Source organism: Musca autumnalis, unplaced genomic scaffold (assembly GCF_047663935.1).
Source record: "Musca autumnalis isolate F117 unplaced genomic scaffold, ASM4766393v1 scaffold_4, whole genome shotgun sequence".
In the NCBI taxonomy this organism is placed as follows: domain Eukaryota; kingdom Metazoa; phylum Arthropoda; class Insecta; order Diptera; family Muscidae; genus Musca; species Musca autumnalis.
Genome location: NW_027411977.1, coordinates 105,858,759 through 105,879,667, shown reverse-complemented (window position 1 = coordinate 105,879,667; position 20,909 = coordinate 105,858,759). Strand labels below are relative to the sequence as shown.

Here is a 20,909-nt window from a genome sequence, read left to right as displayed (position 1 = left end):
ATTTAGGGTTCTTAAGTGCCAATAAACTTATATAAGAAAACTTGTGGACATAGGTCCACGTTTTGGTATAGCCCCCATATAACGGTACCCCCGATTTACGGTATTTTGACGTTTTTAGCTACATTTTCAGACCGATTTCGCTATAATTTGGCATTAAGGGTTCTTAAGTGTCAATAAACTTATATAACAAAAGTTGAGGACATAGGTCCAAGTTTTGGTATAGCCCCCATATAACGTTTCCCCCGATTTACGGTATTTTGATGTTTTTAGCTACATTTTCAGACCGATGTGGCTATAATTTGACATTTGGGATTCTTAAATGTCAATAAACTTACCCAGCAAAATATTTGCCTCCAAAGAGGCAGTTAAATGATATGTACAAGTGATTTGGAAGTGCATCAAATTATGCATTTTCACTCATGATTTTTACAAGAGCGTGACTACTGAAAGAGGCACTCCATTGCACTGCATTTTAACTGACCCTTTGGCATTGCATTTTAACTAACCCTTTGGGGTAGAATAGGAGGCAATCCAAAGCACGTGTTTTGATACAGGCATTCTGCGGAAATTGTGCAAGCCATTACAAAATATCCTAATTTGTGTAAAACAAAAATATTAAGAACTTTATTACATTAACACAAATTATGAAAATTCTCCATTGAATTCAATCGCAAACATGCGCGTTTCCTCCGCACTCCATTTAATCCATGCTGAACTGTTTTTGTTTCATATGCTAAATGGGTTGTCTTCCCATCACCAGTTAAGTTTTCGACGTGTACTCCAACAGCACTCCATTCGGAAATTTTCTTCTCGTGAGTTACCGGAAAAATGTTCACAAATTAAATATTATTTAGTTTGTATTAACAAATGTTTGGAAATGTTAACACGCTTACATATCTCTTTTTGGAAAATATATGCCGCTGCCTGTAGAGATGTACAAACTGATTTATGTACATGTAGGGATCTCTAACAACTGCTAATAAATTGTGAGGAATTGGAGTGCCTTTTTCACGACTCCGCTGAACTGCATACGGATGTTGTTAAAATGTGACAAGTAGATGTTATTCTTTGGATTGCATCCAAATGCGGTTAAAATGTGAGGACTGGAGTGCCTTTTTCACGACTCCGGTTGAACTGCATTAAAACATGCCGTGACAGAACTAGTCCACATTGCACTACTTCCAATTTATTTTGCTGGGTATATAACAAAACTTGTGTACATATGTCCACGTTTTGGTATAGCCCCCATATAACGGTGCCCCTCGACTTACGTTATTTTGACGTTTTTAGCTACATTTTCAGACCGATTTAGCTATAAAATGACATTTAGGGTTCTTAAGTGTAAATAAACTTTTATAACAAAAGTTGTGGACATATTTCCACGTTTTGGTATAGCCCCATATAACGGTACCTCCCGATTTTCGGTATTTTGAGAATTTTACCTACAAGTTTTAACCGAATTATCTGTAATTTGAACATTTGACATTTGAAATTCCTAGTGGTCACCACACCTCTCCACCAATAATTGTCAAGAAAGGTCGATGTATTGATAAAGCTCCCATATAACGGTACCTCCCGATATTCAGTAATTTGATGATTTTAGTTACAATATTAAACCGAACTAGCTGTAATTTGACATTTGAAGTTCTTAGTGGTCACAACACCTCTCCATCAAAAATTGTCAACATAGGTCCATGTTCGTCCCATATAACCGTACCTCCCAATTTTCAGTAATTTTGCAATTTTAGCTACAATTTTTAACCGAACTAACTGTAATTTGATATTTGAAGGTTGTAGTGGTCACCACACATCTGCATCAACAATTCTCAACATAGCCCCAATATAACGATACTTCCCGATTTTCGGTACTTTGAGGATTTTACTTAAAATGTTTAACCGAACGTAAGTTCATGTTTTGGTATAGCCCTAAAACAAACCAACAAAAATTCTGCAACAAAAATTGTTCATTTATGTTCATATTTGAAGTTCCCACGTTATGTACCGATTTTCGGTATTTTGAGGATTCTAGCTGCAATTTTTAACCGAATTAGGAGTTATTTGACGTTGAAGGCTCCTATCAAAAACTGTCAACATAGGTCCATGTTTTATTATAACCCCTATATAACGGTACCTCCCAATTTCTCGCCCTCCAATAATTGTCAACATACATAGTTAGATATAGGTACCATAAAAAAGGGCCTCCCGAATGAAGCATTTTATGTACATTATCTGACATTTTAACGTACCCACTTAAAGTTGGGGACAGGAATGAAAACTAGTTATTCCATTTTAGTTCAGAATATTTTATGGTGGAGGGTATGAAAAGTTCGGCCCGGCCGAACTTAACGCTTTTTTACTTGTTTTGTTTTTAATTTTTCTCGTCTATAAACATTGTAGTTTCAGAATCTGCAAAAACTTCCCAGGTGTATAATAGAAAAGCTTTTCAATTATAATAGAGAAATTTTTTTAAATTGTTCAAATCACAATGCTGTACGATGTTTTGACATTTTTGTGGTAACTTTGGTAAAAAGAACTGTGATACCTCGAGATATTGTTTTAGCACGGTGCGCCTGAACTAACTTTAAATTTAAAAGATTCCGAAACAGCATTGTTCATAGATGAGAAAAATCAAAAACAAGAAAAAAAGCAAAATCCTGAAAACCAAAAATTGTGAACTTTGACCGCGATTTATTTAAAAATCCCTCCTGCGTTTTTTTTTTAATTTTTCTCGTCTATAAACATTGTAGTTTCAGAATCTGCAAAAACTTCCCAGGTGTAAGCACCTTTCATTTAAAGTTAGTTCAGGCGCACCGTGCTAAAACAATATCTCGAGGTATCACAGTTCTTTTTACCAAAGTTACCACAAAAATGTCAAAACATCGTACAGCATTGTGATTTGAACAATTTAAAAAAATTTCTCTATTATGATTGAAAAACTTTTCTATCATGATTGCGACATTTTGTAGTATGGATAGTAAATGTAGTTCTTTACACACAGACCAAAACCAAAAGGGAACCTACTTAGGTATATGCTATTATATTGATATAATTTTCACTAATGATTGTGAGATGTGTGTCCCTGTGTTAGATATTTTTTCGACAAAAAATTATGGCCAATTTCACCCGCTAAATGCTATCAGATCATTATCCGAAGTTATTTGCATTTTCCTTGACCAAACCTCTTACCTAGTGCAAAAACTACAAGTGCGAACTCTAGCATGGTTATGTTTACACTTCCCACAATTAAAGCTGTGGGATCTCTGTATATATTAGGCTGTAACTCTCAATGGAAAGGTCTAGAGTTCCTCTTCAGAGTATAACTTATATGTGTGGAACGTATCTTCCAGGAGTAAAGTTATAGTCACTATACTAAAAATGTTACCAATTTTCACACAAAAGTTCAGGTCCATTTAACCAGCTATATATAATCTGATAATCACGTTAAATTGCAATCTATTTCTTTGTCGTAAACCCAACCCTTACACAAAATTTCGCGCTGATCGGACTACCATTACGACCTACAGAGCCGCTACAAAATTGGATAAAAATATTTTGGTCCGTTTCATCCCCTAAATATTTCACGATCATCGCCAAAAACTTTAGGCGTCTATTCTGTTCTGAACCCGATCTCCATACAAAATTTCGTGAAGATTGGTCCATAATCGGATGGACGGACAGACGGACACACATCTCACAATCGTTTTATGTCGTCGAGATATGAATTTTGGTATACAACATTGAGGGTCTACGACAAATATTTTGCGGTGTTACATGAATTTTTAGCAAAACAAACGTATAATACCCTTTCCACATAGTGGTAAGTGTATAAATATCGCACTAAATATGCCTTTGACAGTAGATTACTGTGATGCTGTGTGGACTACATAGTCAATATACATATCAAATTATGTGTAATCGCGAGTACTTTAATCCTACGATTGGTTTTTTGAAATGCCCGCGTGCGCGTCCAAGTTAAATCAAAAATACAAAAAACACCTAAAATCCGGCTTCAAAATTTCAGGATCCATAAAAGGTGGAAGCAGTGGAAATTTTGAAAAGTCATACATTAGAAGTGTAATCTTCATTTTGTATTCTTCTACTTTTACTTTGGACAGATGTTCACCATTTTAATGGTTTAACCAGCAATCGAATAGCAATTTAAAAAACGTCGATAGCTTCAACTTGTTTTTGCCTATGTTTATTCATTTACGCGGTCATAACTTCCACGCAAATTAATTGTTTTTGCTAAATTTTTGAGCTTTGTTCAAAAACACTTATATTGACCCAGTAATAGTCAAAGCTTGCGTATTATAATAGCACAAACCTTGGTTGGAAACTAAATTTTGTTGTCCTTTACTCATATAGATACATTTAGATAAAAGAGCTTACCCTGCCAGCATTTGGAAGTGAGTTTCTCACTCCCTCGCCTAGGAAGTCACTCCGAAGACACGCCAAGGAAGATCGTTTGTGAATTACACAAACAATTTCTATAGCCTTATTGTGATTACGTTTTATCGCGTATACAGACACTTCGGAGTGTCTTCGGAGTGACTTCCAAGACGATTGTTTACATTTATTTAATGATTCAACATATTTGAACCAATATAAGACATTTTTCTAACTGATGATTATATGATACGGTGGTGCAGTGGTAAGCATACTCGCTTTGCACTCTGAAGGCCCGGGTTCGCTTCCCAAGTCAGGCAACAAAACATCACATTTTTAAAATGACGAAATTAATGTAGGTGGAAATTCCAAAGAATAATTTCGCTAAAAGAGCGTACTTCAAAAAAAAAAAATAAATAAATAAATAAATAAAAAATAAATAGAAAAAAAAAACAAATAAAAAATATTTTTTAATTCCAAGAACTATCGCGGAAATGATCTTCCAGAAGTGTCGCTGGAGTGACTTCCAAGACGACACGCCGGCGTGGTTCATTTCTTCACAACGGAGGTCGCTTCAGGGTGACTTCCGCGACTGTTTTCATCGCCCTGGGCGACACGCCTAAGTCACTTCCGCCATAGTTTTTGCTTGCAGGGTAGTGATAAGTGAGTGAAATTTTTGGCGTGGATTGCTGTTGATGTGTAGGAGTAAGATAAGGCTGGGTTTTTGGAAATTCGAACTAGAAGAGTACGAAATGTACTAAATAGGGTACCTTTTGTATTAGTCAAATGGGAAGAGCTAGGAATTTTGAAATATGGAAAGAGGGTCACTGATGGGGAGTTGTACAAAAGGTTTTTTTGTAACGAAAATGTTACTACATTTAGTACAACTTGGATTTGCGTGAACGGGTAGACCTGGAAAACTGAAATTTGGAAATAAGATTACAGTTGGAGTGTAGAATTGAGATATGGATATAGTTTTAGAAATTCGTACTTATGTGTACGAAACGTACTTAATAGTACTAAACTTGGTAACGTTTGGATTTGGGTGAACGGATTGCTTTGAAGAAAAAAACAGAAATGGGAACCTGAAATTTGTAATTAAGATATATGTATGTAGTTAATTTTGGAAATTCGTACTTATGTGTACGAAAAGTACTAAATTGTACTAAATTTGGTACAATTTGGATTTGGGTGAACGGATAGAGGTGGACCTGTAATTTGGAATAAAGTTTGAGATATGAAGGTAGTTTTGGAAATTCGTTTTACTTGTACGAAAAGTAATATTTTGCTACAAAATTTAGTATAATTTTGATTTGTGTGCGCAGATAAAGCTGGAAACCTGAAATTTGGAATAACGATTTCTGTTGAAGTGTAGGAATGAGATATTGAGATCGGTTTAGAAATTCGTATTTATGTATACGAAAATTACTAAATTTGTGTGAAGAGAGAGAGATTGAATCTTGAAATTTGGAATTAAGATTATGTTCAGACATTCACATTGCCTAGTATGATTAAGCACATAATGCATTGCAAAAAAATAAACAAACAAAATGTTCTACTTGAAAGTGCAAACGCAGACTTACTATCATTACCTAAAAATGTAAAAAATCAATGTTGTAGTATTGTTGTGGGGCAATGAACCACAACGTTTCTTTTCATAATAATTATTTTGTAAATTAAGCAATTTCTACAACACACTAGACACCAAACAAAATGTGCAATTTAGCAATAAGTTAGTATTTAAGAACCAATTTATCAATAAAGAATGGGAGAACTTAAAAACGCCTTCTAGTGTGTGCTTTTCCTCTCCGATTTAACCAAGTTCATGTGCTTGTGTTAAAACTATAATTTATCTTGGTGACACTGCCTTGATAAACGACATCTACAACCTCATTTAATTTATCTTGGTGATCCGCCTTGATAAACGACATCTAAAACCTCATTGAAGGACAAAACAGTCCATTCAATATACATTTGGTGACCCCGAGTCCTACTGATAGGACGAAACACGCAACCACATTTGGTGACTCCTAGTCCTTCCGATAGGACGAAACACGCAACCACATTTGGTGACCCCTAGTCCTTCCGATAGGACGAAACACGCAACCACATTTGGTGAGCCCGAGTCCTTGCGATAGGACGAAACACGCAACCACATTTGTGACATCGAGTCCCTCCAATAGGGCAAAATACATCCCAAAATATTTCAGATCCTGTAACACGGCACAGGATCAACATTCGCAAGTTCACCAGGACATCAGTCGGCATTCTAGAACAGTAGCGAATCAAGCACAGAATACCGAAATTTTGGTTGGACAATACACGGAAAACGCGAATAAATTGCTTCCAAAGGATTACATATAGCTACTGTTGCAGAAGGCAATCTTCGGGCGAATTCCGGACATTAACTAATTAAAAATGGCAACCGGTGAAGATTCTACAGGCATGACCTTGTTCAGCCAATTGGTAGATGTTCAACGAGCCACGGGTGATCGGATAGAGACTATCATCCGTAATGCAAAAAAGGAGCCGATCTCGAAAAGAACAACTAGCTTCTACAAGGATCGACTCACTAAATTAGACGCCGCATGGGCCGAATTCGAAATCACAGACTCGAAAATACAGTGTCTCGAAAATTATCCAAAGGACCACAAGTACTTCACCGAGAAGTACTACCAGCAGGTGTCTGAACTTACAATGAAGTACCGGGAGCTATTTGAGTCAGCCATGTTGGAGCCTTCAAAAGAATCAGAAACAACTGCTGATAAACCTCCTGCAAAGAAATCAACCATAAACAACGGCGGCTCAATAGCTTCAGTATCCTCAACCAATTCGGCAATCAGAAGACAAAACGTTATGATAGCGTCTCTGAAGAGGGTACTTACCATGGATCCGACAGCATCCAACATGAAACTAAAGGAAAAACTGTGGGAACAAATTCAAGAACTGCATTTCTCAATATGGGAAAACAGTTGCAATCCACAGGAAGAAGGCTACGATATGGACTCCTACACCACTCTGGAGAATATGGTAGTAGAAAACTTCAAAACAACAACACCAACTGCAGAAAAAGGAATAGAACTTGGGCAAGCGAATGTGTTGCCACTGCCCAAAATCACAATCCCAAAATTTAATGGAGATTATCTAAAATGGCCGGCCTTCTTTGAACTTTTCACGCAGTTAGTAAACAATCAACGCATACCCACAGTACAAAAGATGTGGTATCTGAAGGCCAATCTCACTGGTGAAGCGGAAAATTTGATAAGTCATATCTCAGCAACAGCCGAAAATTATGAAGCAGCATGGAAAATTTTGCAAGACCGATACAACAACAAGCGAGTGCTGGTAGCATCGCTTATACATCAACTGATTGATCAGCCATCAACCGGATCATCAGCCGCGTCCATAAAGCAGCTACATGACGTCTCACAAGAGTGCTTACATGCGCTTAAGAACGTGGGAGTCGACACGTCCTCTTGGAGTCCAATACTACTTCATCTACTATCGAAGAAACTAGACCGAAGTATTTACAATCAATACGAAAGATCAATTGTCAACCCAAGGGAATTGCAGCAAGTTAGTCAATTCCTAGAATTTCTGGAAACTCGATTCCAGTCAATGGAGGCAATGGGTCAAAAGGAAAAACCTTCATCTAAATCTTGTGCTACAGTGGCATCGGCCAACCAAGGAAACAACATATGTACTCTATGTAAAAATGGCACACATAAACTATATCACTGCCAGAACTTTCTCAAAATGACACCACCAGAACGACTAAATTTCGCACAAAAGCAAAAACGATGTGTAAACTGTTTAAAGGCGGGCCATTCATCGAAGCAATGTACTACGCGATGCTGCATGAAATGCAACAAGAAACACAACACACTGTTGCATCTAGAGCGCAAGCAAGGATCTACAAACAAACAAGATAGTCGTATGACTTTATCAGCTGAAACTGGTACAAAGCCTGCCGGAGGGGTAGCCTCCGTAAATACTGAGTCGCCCAATAATCAGGAAGCCACCTCGCTGGCCGCTGCAAATAAAGAACAAATCAGCTCGTACGTTCTACTCAGCACAGCAGTAGTCAAAATAAAGGTGGATGAAGCAGAAGTGGAGTGCCGCGCTTTGCTTGATTCTGGTTCACAAGTCAATTTCATCACAGAACGTTTAGTAAAGCGACTTGGCATTTCAATGCAAAAGTCAACAATTAATATCAACGGAATCGGTGCAACCAACACTAGAACAAACCATCGAGTAAATGTGGCTCTGAAGTCTCGAATCAACAATTATTCGACTCGACTTGAAGCATTTGTCTTGCCTCGTATCCTGTCACCACAGCCATCACAATTCATTAACGTTGAAGATTGGTCGATTCCAAAGAATCTGACGCTAGCTGATCCAGCCTTCAACCGTCCTGATAAAATTGATATATTATTAGGTGCAGAACACTATCACGAACTGTTGTCGATTGGACAAATAAAATTAGCCAAGGATCTCCCCACAATGCAGAACACTGTGTTTGGGTGGATAATATCAGGAAAAATTCAAGAAGAAAAGCCCAGGAACTTTACATGTGGAATCTGTACCACGGATGAATCGCTTGACGCCTCTATCGCCCGGTTATGGGAATTGGAGGAAATCAAGACAACCAACAAACCAATGTCCATCGAAGAAAGACAATGCGAAAATCACTTTGAGCAGCACACCATCAAGGACAACAAAAATCGATTTGTAGTCCGAATACCCTTTCATCAAAACCCTGACGCGTTAGGAGACTCACATGGGATCGCAATCAATCGATTTTTCTCCCTCGAACGCCGGTTGCAGAAAGATCCTGAGTTGAAGGAACAATATGTCAGATTCATGGAAGAATATGAGAACCTAGGACACATGACAAAAATATCGGCGGATGCTATTCGATCACCACACTACTTCATCCCACATCATTGCGTGCAACGACCTGAGAGCACAACAACAAAGCTTCGTGTAGTATTCGACGCATCGGCCAAAACTTCGTCATCGCATTCGTTAAATGATCTGATGTACACAGGACCTACTGTTCAAAGCGATCTGTTCTCCATACTACTGAGATTTAGGCTACCCAAATACGTTTTCACAACTGACGTCGAGAAAATGTACAGGCAGGTCCTAATCTCTCCTGAGGACCGCCAGTTTCAACTAATAATTTGGAGAAAGGATGTCTCTCAGCACAAGAGCCGCCCCATATTTGGCAACAAAATGCCTGCAACGATTAGCCAAGGACAACGCAATCCGTTACCCGCTCGCCTCGCAATTTCTCCAAGAGAATTTTTACGTCGACGATGGCCTGGGCGGAGCCGACAGTTTAATAACGGCAATTAATATGCAGCAGCAACTCATTCAAGTTATGAAAGACAGCGGTTTCAACTTACGCAAGTGGTGTGCTAATAACCCTCAACTGCTTAAAAACATTTCAGAAGGAGATCAAGAAGTAAACTTAGATTTCGAGAGCTCAAAGGCTGACACCGTTAAAACATTAGGACTAACATGGCTTCCAAAAGATGACACATTTTGTGTAAAAGTTAACATTGATTCCGTCAGAAGAATCACTAAACGTACAGTTACATCAGATCTTGCCAGACTTTTTGATCCATTAGGAATACTGTCTCCAGTTACAGTAACGGCCAAAATATTCATACAAGAATTGTGGGAGTTAAAATTAGACTGGGACCAATCGTTACCAGAATCCTTACACTCTAAATGGACCACGTTTCGATCGGACTTAAACGCTCTAAAAACACTTCAGATATATAGACACATCTTTAAAGGGAGAGTGCCAGAATCAAGGCAACTACACATCTTCACAGATGCATCAGAAAAGGCGTATGGCGCAGCGGCTTACATGCGATCAACCTTTAAAGACGGAACTACCATGACACGTCTCCTCTGTGCGAAATCTCGCGTTGCCCCACTCAAAAGGCAAACCATACCACGTTTGGAGCTTTGCGCAGCAGCACTTGGAGCCCAGTTAGCTTCAAAAATCAAAATCGATCTTCAATTGACGTGTCCAACCTGGTTTTGGACTGACTCAGAAATCGTGCTGGCCTGGATAAACTCATCATCTGCAGCATTCAACACATTTGTGGCCAATAGAATTGCAATCATACAAGAAGTCACTCAGGCAGAACAATGGCGTCATGTCAGCTCAAAGTGCAATCCAGCCGATGTACTATCTCGTGGCATTTCACCAACAGCCCTTAAAGATTGTGCTCTTTGGTTCTGTGGTCCTTTATTTTTACACGGAAAAGACACAATGTGGCCAGCAAAATTCAATCCACATCTTGCAATTTCGACCAACCTTGAGAGAAAAAGGAAGGTACCAGAGGCACTCGTTACCACAGTAACACCAAACGACTTTATGTACAAAATAAATCACAACAACTCGTTCACCCGTCTACAACGAATCATAGCATACGTTTTGCGCTTCATTACTCAGAGCAGGTGCAAAAATATCCTTCGACAGGCCCAAGGATCACTTACAACGATCGAGCTAGACACGGCTTTAAAGCATATAATCAGACACATACAAGAGTCGGACTTTAAGGAAGAAATTCAACAGCTGAAGAAGTACCAAGAATTTCGTGGAACAAGTAAACTGTGTAACCTGTCACCATTTTTGGACAATGACGGCTTAATTCGGGTTGGGGGTCGTCTTGAAGCATCGTCCTTGTTATTCGACTCCAAGCATCAACTCCTTATTCCCTATAATGACCCAATTTCAAAATTAATATTTGAAATGGTACCCAAGGAAAATAAACATTGTGGCGCGCAAACATTGCTGGGAATCGTACGTCAACGGTTTTGGCCACTAAAAGGAAAGATTATGGCTCGAGCTACGGTTCATCGCTGTACAACATGTAGCAGAGCTAAGCCAGCATTATTTAATCAAGTTATGGGAAACTTGCCTTCCACACGTGTCACACCAGCCAGGCCCTTCATTAATACTGGGGTAGATTTTTGCGGCCCAATAACAGTACATTACAAACTCCGCGGAAAACGGCCACACAAGGCCTACATTGCAGTATTTTGTTGCTTTTCAACAAAGGCAGTACACCTGGAACTAGTGAGTGACCTCACCACCGAGGCGTTCATAGGTGCTCTTAAAAGATTCATCGGACGACGTGGACATTGCCAAAACCTATATTGCGACAACGCAACGAACTTCATAGGAGCCAAAAACAAGGGGTCTCATGCATAAAAACGAGTAAAAGCGATGAGTTGAGTCAAGTAAGCAATTGCTCGTAAGTTGAGTTAGATCGAACAGCAACAGCTTTTGCTCAATTTCGTATGCATAAAAATGAGTTCAAACCAATTGCAATTACTTGAGTAAATTAAGATCAAACCTCTAATTGGTATTGAAGTACAAACAAGTCGTCAAGTGGAAGTGAAGTAGAAGTAGAAGCAAATAATAATAAAATAGAAACTGACGATATACCTAAATTTTGCGTACAAAAATGAAAGATTTGTGGGTTTGATTTGTGTTTTTTTTTTAAATTTTTATGTGAATATAATCAATAACTCCAATTGCAAATGGAAAGCAATAATTTGCCTGCCATTTCCTTTGACAATCTTTTATTTGATCTGCATCTTTCGGGAATTTTATCCATTCGCTTGCTTTGGCAGATATAAGTTTTGCAACTTCCGCAATTGTTCGCGACACAGTAGATTGATGGACCCCAATATCTGTGGCTATACCATTTTGGAATCCAGGATCTGCACAGAATCTTAAATAGAGTCGAATTTTATCAATGTTGCTGAGGGCACCACCACGTCTTTCTTCTGACTCCTCAAAAAAATAATTCGCTAACCAGAAAATGCTACTACCATCAAATCTATGTATTTATCATATTATTATTAGTTATATAAAAAATAATAAAATAAGATTACAAACCTGTATAATTTTTTATCCTCACTTGCTAAATTTGTCTTACGCTTTTGATAAAATTTTTTATTTATTTGTGGTACAAAATATTCAGCCATGATTCCTTTTTAGTGCACGCGAGTCAACTAAAAGGCATGCTCCACAAAATTTAAGCAAGAGCTCACAAAAGTAAGCAAAACCTTGTTTTTATGCATATGAAAATGAGAACAATCTCATCTAACTTCAACTTCTAAGTTCAAACTGAGCAAGAAGAGATCAAACGTGAGCAGTGAGTAAAAGCACATACATCAAATTTTATTATGCATACGACAAGCACCTTTTACTCAAAAAATCGAGTTCGAGCTCAAGCTCACGTTTTATGCATGAGACCCAAGGTACCTGAACTATCAACCATAATACATTCAACAAATGCCAAAGAAGCCATTACAAATGCTTGCAATAACAGAGGCATTCAGTTTAATTTCATTCCGCCAAGAGCGCCACACTTTGGTGGCCTCTGGGAAGCCGCTGTCAAGTCAGCAAAACATCTTCTAATCAGAAGCATGGCGAACGCATCCTTGACTTATGAAGAACTCGAAACTTTGGTCATTGAAATTGAAGCCATATTAAACTCAAGGCCTATTTCTCCAATGTCAAATGATCCCAATGATATAGGTGCAATCACTCCAGGACACTTTTTGATTGGAGAACCACTCACTGCACAAGTGGACTCACAAGCAAAGCAACCAACCTTAAGCCTGGCAACTAGATGGAATCTGGTTTCTCGACTTAAGCACGAATTTTGGAGCAGGTGGTCACGAGACTATCTAAATGAATTGCAATATCGTAATAAATGGCAAGAGCAGTCGAAGAATCTACAACTAGGAGCCATTGTCATTATAAAAGAAGACAATGTTCCGGTCATGAAGTGGCCTTTAGGTCGTGTTATCAAAACATACAAAGGAAACGACAATGTAGTGAGAGTTGCTGACGTAAAAACCGCATCCGGAGTTTTTAAAAGAGCCATCCAATATTTAGCACCACTTCCGCGACTCGAAGAAGACAATACATGCAAAGATCAGCCGAGCATGCAATTGTCACCAAACCCGATCAATGAGAAAGAGCAGGAAACGCAATCATCTTCAGCATCACCAGACGAACGTCCAAGCAAAAGGAAACGAACGGCTTCAAGCTCCAGCATCATGCTAACGATGATCGTCGCTCTATTTGCACTTCCTTTAATTTGTGCAAACAAAATAGAGGTAACCAAGTTTGAACCCAACATTGGAATACACTTTGAAGGAATTGGCACCACACGTATCTCAAGATCTGAATGGAAACTCATAACGTACTACGAACTACAACCATACTGGCGAGAGATGAACACATTTACAAATGGCACATTGGCACTCCAGAAGTTATGCACCCTTATATCCCAAAGGGCACCATGTCTGAACATTCTGCATACCCTTGAACTCAGTTTCTCAGACCTCAAGGACGGAAACCTTTTACTAAAAAACAAGAGAAGCAAACGTGGTGCTGTAAATATTGTTGGAAACATTGCTAACTCACTTTTTGGAGTTTTGGACTCAAATTACGCGGAACAAATGTCGGACACTATTACCTTGATCAAGGAAGATGAAAACCACATGAAACAGCTCTTAAAAAACCAAACTTCAATTATTAACTCAACCCTCAACATTTTCAAACAAGATGAACTACAACTAAAAGCAAACTTCGACAGCCTCGATTATCAAATGAACAACATTGAGAAACGGCTACACGAAAACGAACAAGAGAATCACCAATTTAATCTGTTCCAAAATATGGTGTCACTATCTTCTCAATTGACATTGATATCAGTAAGGCTACACCGAATACAAACAGCAATAATAACAACATTGTCCGATTCACATCATGGGAAAATCAGCCCAATGTTACTATCACCGCTACAACTTCAATCAGAGCTCATACAAGTCCGAAATCATCTTCCACCAGCATTGCAGCTACCTGTCCGTCAAGAGAATCTCCTGCAGCTCTACAAAATCATGAATGTAAAGGGAGGAATCACAGATAATCATATAATTTTCTACATAACAATTCCTCTATGTGACCCAGAATCGTTGGAACTGCTTAAGCTACATCCAATTCCTGCACCTGTCAATAGCACCATGATGATCATTAGGCCATGCAGCGACCTCATCGCTATAACTGCCCACAGAGATGAGTATTATACATTAACAGAACAAGAATGGGCAGCATGCACACCACTAACAGAAGATGAAGTCTTATGTCCAAATATGCAGTCCAAATTCAATACAGACGCAGCCAAGTGCCTATGTGAAATTTCACTTCTTAATAATATCACTCGTCCCAGTTGTACCGTGGACCCATTCATAGGCAACACGTCGATGACACAACTAAAACACGGCAACCAGTGGATGTATACAATGTCACATCAAACTCAAATAACCACTGTATGCAATCAGGAACACTCTCGAGTAATATTGCAGGGCACCGGACTCATTAAAATAAGTCCAGATTGTACCGTAAAGTACAGGTCAATGTTCATTCAGGGACATCAAACATATTCATCATCCCTTCACTCATCATATACAGCCACCGCCAACGCTACAGAAATCAGTTATCCAGACGAACCAAAATATAGCAAAATATATCATAGAAACTTCATTGACCACATCAAGAATATATCTGAGATTCAAAATCAACTTCATCAACAAGTTCTAACTGACTTGCCACTGCAACTTAACAACATCAAGAGACATCATGCAACAATAGCTTACGCCGCCCTCATTCTTGCAATTGGAATTATTATAACAGCAGTCTACAAAAGAAGACAATTCATTAAAATGAAGTTAAGTCAACAACCTCCCATAGCAGCAGTCCGTCAAAATGTCGCGTCATCAGAATTTGTATTTTCCGTATCATAATATCCATAAGAAAATAAAATTCATACAAACATTATGTTTAGTGTCTAGGTCAGGAATAACCACACTACCGCATTTCTTTTTTAACAACAGCAATTAACATCTGTTGTATCAGCAAATCAAATTTCAGTTGAGCATGGCTCAACGGCGGGGAGTATGTTCAGACATTCACATTGCCTAGTATGATTAAGCACATAATGCATTGCAAAAAAATAAACAAACAAAATGTTCTACTTGAAAGTGCAAACGCAGACTTACTATCATTACCTAAAAATGTAAAAAATCAATGTTGTAGTATTGTTGTGGGGCAATGAACCACAACGTTTCTTTTCATAATAATTATTTTGTAAATTAAGCAATTTCTACAACACACTAGACACCAAACAAAATGTGCAATTTAGCAATAAGTTAGTATTTAAGAACCAATTTATCAATAAAGAATGGGAGAACTTAAAAACGCCTTCTAGTGTGTGCTTTTCCTCTCCGATTTAACCAAGTTCATGTGCTTGTGTTAAAACTATAATTTATCTTGGTGACACTGCCTTGATAAACGACATCTACAACCTCATTTAATTTATCTTGGTGATCCGCCTTGATAAACGACATCTAAAACCTCATTGAAGGACAAAACAGTCCATTCAATATACAGATTATTTTATTTATTTCTTTATTTTTTTATTTATTTCTTTATTTCTTAAGTCTATGGGCAAATTCCCTTACAGACTGCGATATTTGTAATATTCATAATTAAATACAAATTCTAAATTTTATAATACAAATTTTCAAATTTTTTTTAGAATTTTAATACAACTATGTACAAAATTATATATTTAAACATATAAACAATAATATTTTAATCTAAAAATTGCTTTAAAAAAGATTTAAAAGACTCTCTTGAAGTATTAAAATCGATAACAGATATTCTGTTTAATCTAAGATTTCGACGAGGAATGTTAAATGATATTTTAGACATAAGATATGGACAGTCAATGTTATTATTTATTAAATCGTATATAAACATCAATGAATGCATTTTGCGCCTTTTTTCCAATGTTTCCAAACCAATTAGCATACTCCTAGACTCATATGTTGGTAGAGGTCGCGTAAAATGTAATGAATTCAAAGCAAGTTTTAAGAATTTCTTCTGTATTCTCTCCAATCTATTTACATTTACTGCAATAAAAGGATTCCAAATAATGCAACAATATTCTAGTTTTGCTCTCACAATAGAAGTGAACAATATTTTAAAAGTGTAAGGATCGCTGAATCCTGTGCTGTGTCGTCTGATAAATGCCAATAACGAATAAGCTCTAGGAATTAATTTATCTAAATGCGGTGTAAAAGGAAGTTTGTAATCAAAAATGATGCCAAGATCTTCAATTTCCTCAACCTTTTTCAGAATTGTCTGATCAATAGTAAATTCATAGTGCAAAGGATTGCGAACACGATAATATGACAAATGAACACACTTTTTAACATTTAAATTCAAACGATTATTATTACACCAATCAGAGAATCTATTCAAATCAGATTGAATTTTCAAAAAGTCATTTTGGTATTTTGTAGCAAGGAAGATTTTCAGATCGTCTGCATACATCAAAAAGTGGGCATATTTAAAACATGTATAAATATCATTTATAAAGATATTAAAAAATAATGGTCCCAATATGCTTCCTTGTGGAACACCCGAGGATAATTTATAAGGTTTTGATTCAACTGAACCTATTTTAACTACACATGTTCTGTTTTCGAGATAAGATTTAACACAATTAAAAAAATTGGAGTGAATTCCGAAATTATGCAATTTTTTCAAAAGAACATCATGAACGATTTTATCGAAAGCTTTAGAGAAATCTGTGTATATAGTTTCAACTTGACAACCAGCAGAAAAAGACGAATAACAGTAGTCCGTGAATACAAATAAATTAGAAGTCATAGATCTACCTTTATGAAAACCATGTTGCTGAGGGATCAATAAAGATTTCACAGCAAAAAACAACTTTTCATGAATTATGTTTTCTAAAATCTTAGACACAACACTCAATTTTGAGATTGATCGATAAGAAGATATATCTTCTTTACGACCCCTTTTAAAAACAGGATTTATAAAAGCAAATTTCCAACGGTCTGCAAAGATTCCATTATGCAAGGATTTATTATAAAGAAGTTTAAGAGGATAATACAGAGAAATCGCGCATTGCTTGAGTAGATACGCACAGAGGCCATCAACATCTCTAGTATATGAATTTTTTATGTTCTGAATACCATGAATCACATCATAATCAGTCAAAGTTAACTCCCCAAAAATTAAATGCGTTGAAGACACCTCTTCAGATAGATTACAGGAAAATAGTGGGTCACAATTCTCAAGATTGGACTTAAAGTAGGAAGCAAATAAATCCGCGATTTCATGTGGGTTATTTGCAACTGAATTATTATAGCACATCGGGACCGGAAAGTCCAAACATTGCTTTTTAGCATTAATAAAATTCCAAAACGATTTAGGATTATCCTTAATCTGATTTTCAATATTTATTATATATTGTTTATAAAGAAATTTATTGAGAAAGTCAAATTCCTTTCGGCATTGAACATATGCATTATAAATGATTGGATTTAAAGAATCATTATAGCGTTTGAATAGTTTATTAAGCTTATTCTTTAACTGACGCAACCTTTTTGTATACCACGGATGGCTAATTGGTTTTGAAGTCCTGATAGGAATGCATTGCTTACAAGTGTGAATAATATTTTGAAGGAAAACATCATAGCACACATTTAAATCATCGATGTTTAATAAATTTGACCAGTCAACATTCAATAAAGCTGAATTTAATAAGTCAAAATTGCCGTGCTTAAAATCAAACATTTCCAAGGTCGAATCGCAAGAATCTCTTAAATATATTACAATGTCCAACTCAACTATAATAGCTGAATGGTGTATATTACGTTTAGAAAATGAGTCTGTACACTCATAAATTATGAACTTGAAATCATTCTGAACAAATATTAGGTCCAGAAGTCGATGTAGCTGATTATAAACATTATTAATTTGAATTAGGTCCATTTCAAGCATGCTGTCTATAAGATCGATTTCATAATCCTTATTTACATTTGTAGGAATTAGAACCTCATCATAATAAGACCACACAATATTCTTTAAATTAAAGTCGCCTAAAACGCAGAATTGTGTCCTATTATCGAAATCTTCATACAAATGCAGTAAATTATTTAAATGCATTGAATATAAATTTGAGTCACTGTTCGGTGGTAAATAAGAAACAGCTATACATAATTTACCATTCTTTATGGGGATAAAAACAAATAATTGATCTAATAACAAATCTATATTTAAATTTGGCAATATATGAGCTTGAAATTTTTTCTTTACGGCAACCAAAACACCACCGCCTCGACTGCAACCTTTTTTAAATCAAAAAATTCACCATCATTGAACTCCACAGTTAACCATGTCTCCACTAAAACATACTACACATCGTAATCTTCGCTGGACGAAAATGTAAACAAACTTTCACATTTCGAACGCATTCCTCCAACATTTTGATAAAAAATCTTCAAACCAGAGGTTGTGTTTACTGATTGGGCAGAGTCGCCGGCTTCTTTTCGAAAAAAATAAATGGTCTGATCTTCACCTCTTTTGGCCACAGTGAAGGTTTGATTAATTCCTCGTAGCAACAAGACGAAATACAGACTTTAAAGTAGGGGTGAGCACGCCTTTGTGCTAGCACACAGGCAAATTGTGAAAACGTACTCTTAGTTTTTTTGTGAACCACAAACATTTGAAAGTTTATGCAATTTTTTATTTATATTTTTTAATAATTTGCATTGTGGATGATTGTAGACAACATTAATGTTTAAAAATTTTGAAAAAGGTAATGAAATACCAAGAAAAATTAAATTTTAATTCTCTCTTAAATTTGCCTCTCTCTCGATTTTGCTCAGCTCTGCTTTAAAGTTTACATGTTTAAGTGTTTTTACATCCACATCTTTTTTTACAAGCAGATAGCATTCAACATTTCTCTGTCAATCTTGGCATTCTTAACAATGTGATCAATTATTTGTTGTGCAGTCACATTCGTTTGAAAAGACGAAATATGTACATACTTCTTTTTAACAGCAACAAGAAGATCGATTGAAACATTATCACCCACAACAATAACACGACGTCTTCTCTTACGACCGCGAGCCTCCAACCAATTATTATCATGCAAGTTCGATCGAACCTCCGACAGAGCAGAAGGGAACGAAAGTGTAGAAGCAGCATCTAACTCTTGTTGGTATTGTACGTCAGATGCATTAACTTGTGATGTCGATGCATTGACAGAAATAGTACGACGATTACCAACAACATTTTGAACATCGTTGCGTGTTTGATTGTTTAAATGTTCAAGGCCAGCCCTTAGGTCCAGTGTTGCCGTTCGAAAAATTTTTTTCGGCCCAAAATTTTCCTAAAAGCGGCCCAAAACGACCTAAAACGGCCCAACATTAAAAATTAAAACAAAAATATATATTTCTCATAGATACCTTTTATTACTTTTAGAAGGCAACAATTTATTGTGATTTTAATGTAGCATATAAACTTTAAGTGCGTGTTTCTCGAAACGGCGTTTTTGAAGTCGGTGCCAACGATAGCTCTAAAACGAATTGACCGATCTTCATATGACCTTATTATATTATTCATGTGAGCTTATTAAATACATAAAACGCTTGCCTTTAAGCGAGACAGATTAAAAAATTATTATGCCCAATTTTTTGACAAAAACAGTCAATTTTTCCGTTAAAATCGAAATTTTGACTTTGACAGCTCAAAATTTTTTTAAAATATTTTTTTTTTTAATTCTGTTTTATTAGGTTCCTAAAACGCTTACCAAAATATTCTATGATCGGCACATCCGTTTTCGACCCATCCTTGGCACCGCAAAACGCTTTTACAAAAAGATGGTTTCGCAGATAGCCATTTACCTCAGGAATATGCACTATTTTTCAACAACAAAAATTCCTAAGGTATTATAAGATGTGCTCTTTGAGATGAAGAAAGTATAGTTTCACCGAGTCTTAGCAAATTCCAATCTGTTACTATTAAATCGGGATCACATTCTACAAGTCTGGGAAAATGTAATACCTGGTTCATAATAGGCAAAACTTCGTTTGAGGTTACCTTATATGGAGTTATGGTATTTAGTAGTATAAGGGCAATTATTACATCCTTTCTTTTACTATTGGATGGATTTGAAAACGCAAAAAAACCAATTTGGATGTATTAAAAGTGTAATTTTTACACTAAACGTTAATACAAAGAAGGCCCTCCTTTAATTTAACTTTAAGTTGGCCGAAACGCTATAAATCTGTACGCAAAATCCAAACTATAACAAAAGAAGAGTTGTAATAAAGGGGGGTATTTGGGTCACTTTTATAGTCTATTCTCTTATTATTTTGATCTAGTAATTTAATATAAAACTCCAAAACAGCAAATTTTATTTTAAACTTTTCATTTTCTGTTAAGTAAGAGTGCATAAATGTAATTGTCTGCTTTTGTGCCTACAAATATTTATGAAGTTTCGAGCTGGTACGATTCATTTTGTAGTCAATATCAATATATTGATGCTCTTTTTATTTATTTTGTTATTTTTTTATAAAAAAGACAATTTGAGTTG

General features: G+C 36.5%; 1 protein-coding gene across 1 annotated transcript; it reads left to right on the top strand.

Moving 5' to 3' along the window:
• Positions 1-6,804: 6,804 nt before the first annotated feature.
• LOC141403037 (uncharacterized) lies at positions 6,805-10,626 on the top strand. Its single transcript, XM_073985170.1, has 5 exons — positions 6,805-9,117; positions 9,214-9,527; positions 9,601-9,797; positions 10,233-10,575; positions 10,620-10,626. Exons 1-5 carry the CDS (start codon positions 6,805-6,807, stop codon positions 10,624-10,626), a joined length of 3,174 nt encoding a protein of 1,057 aa, XP_073841271.1.
• Positions 10,627-20,909: the final 10,283 nt, after the last annotated feature.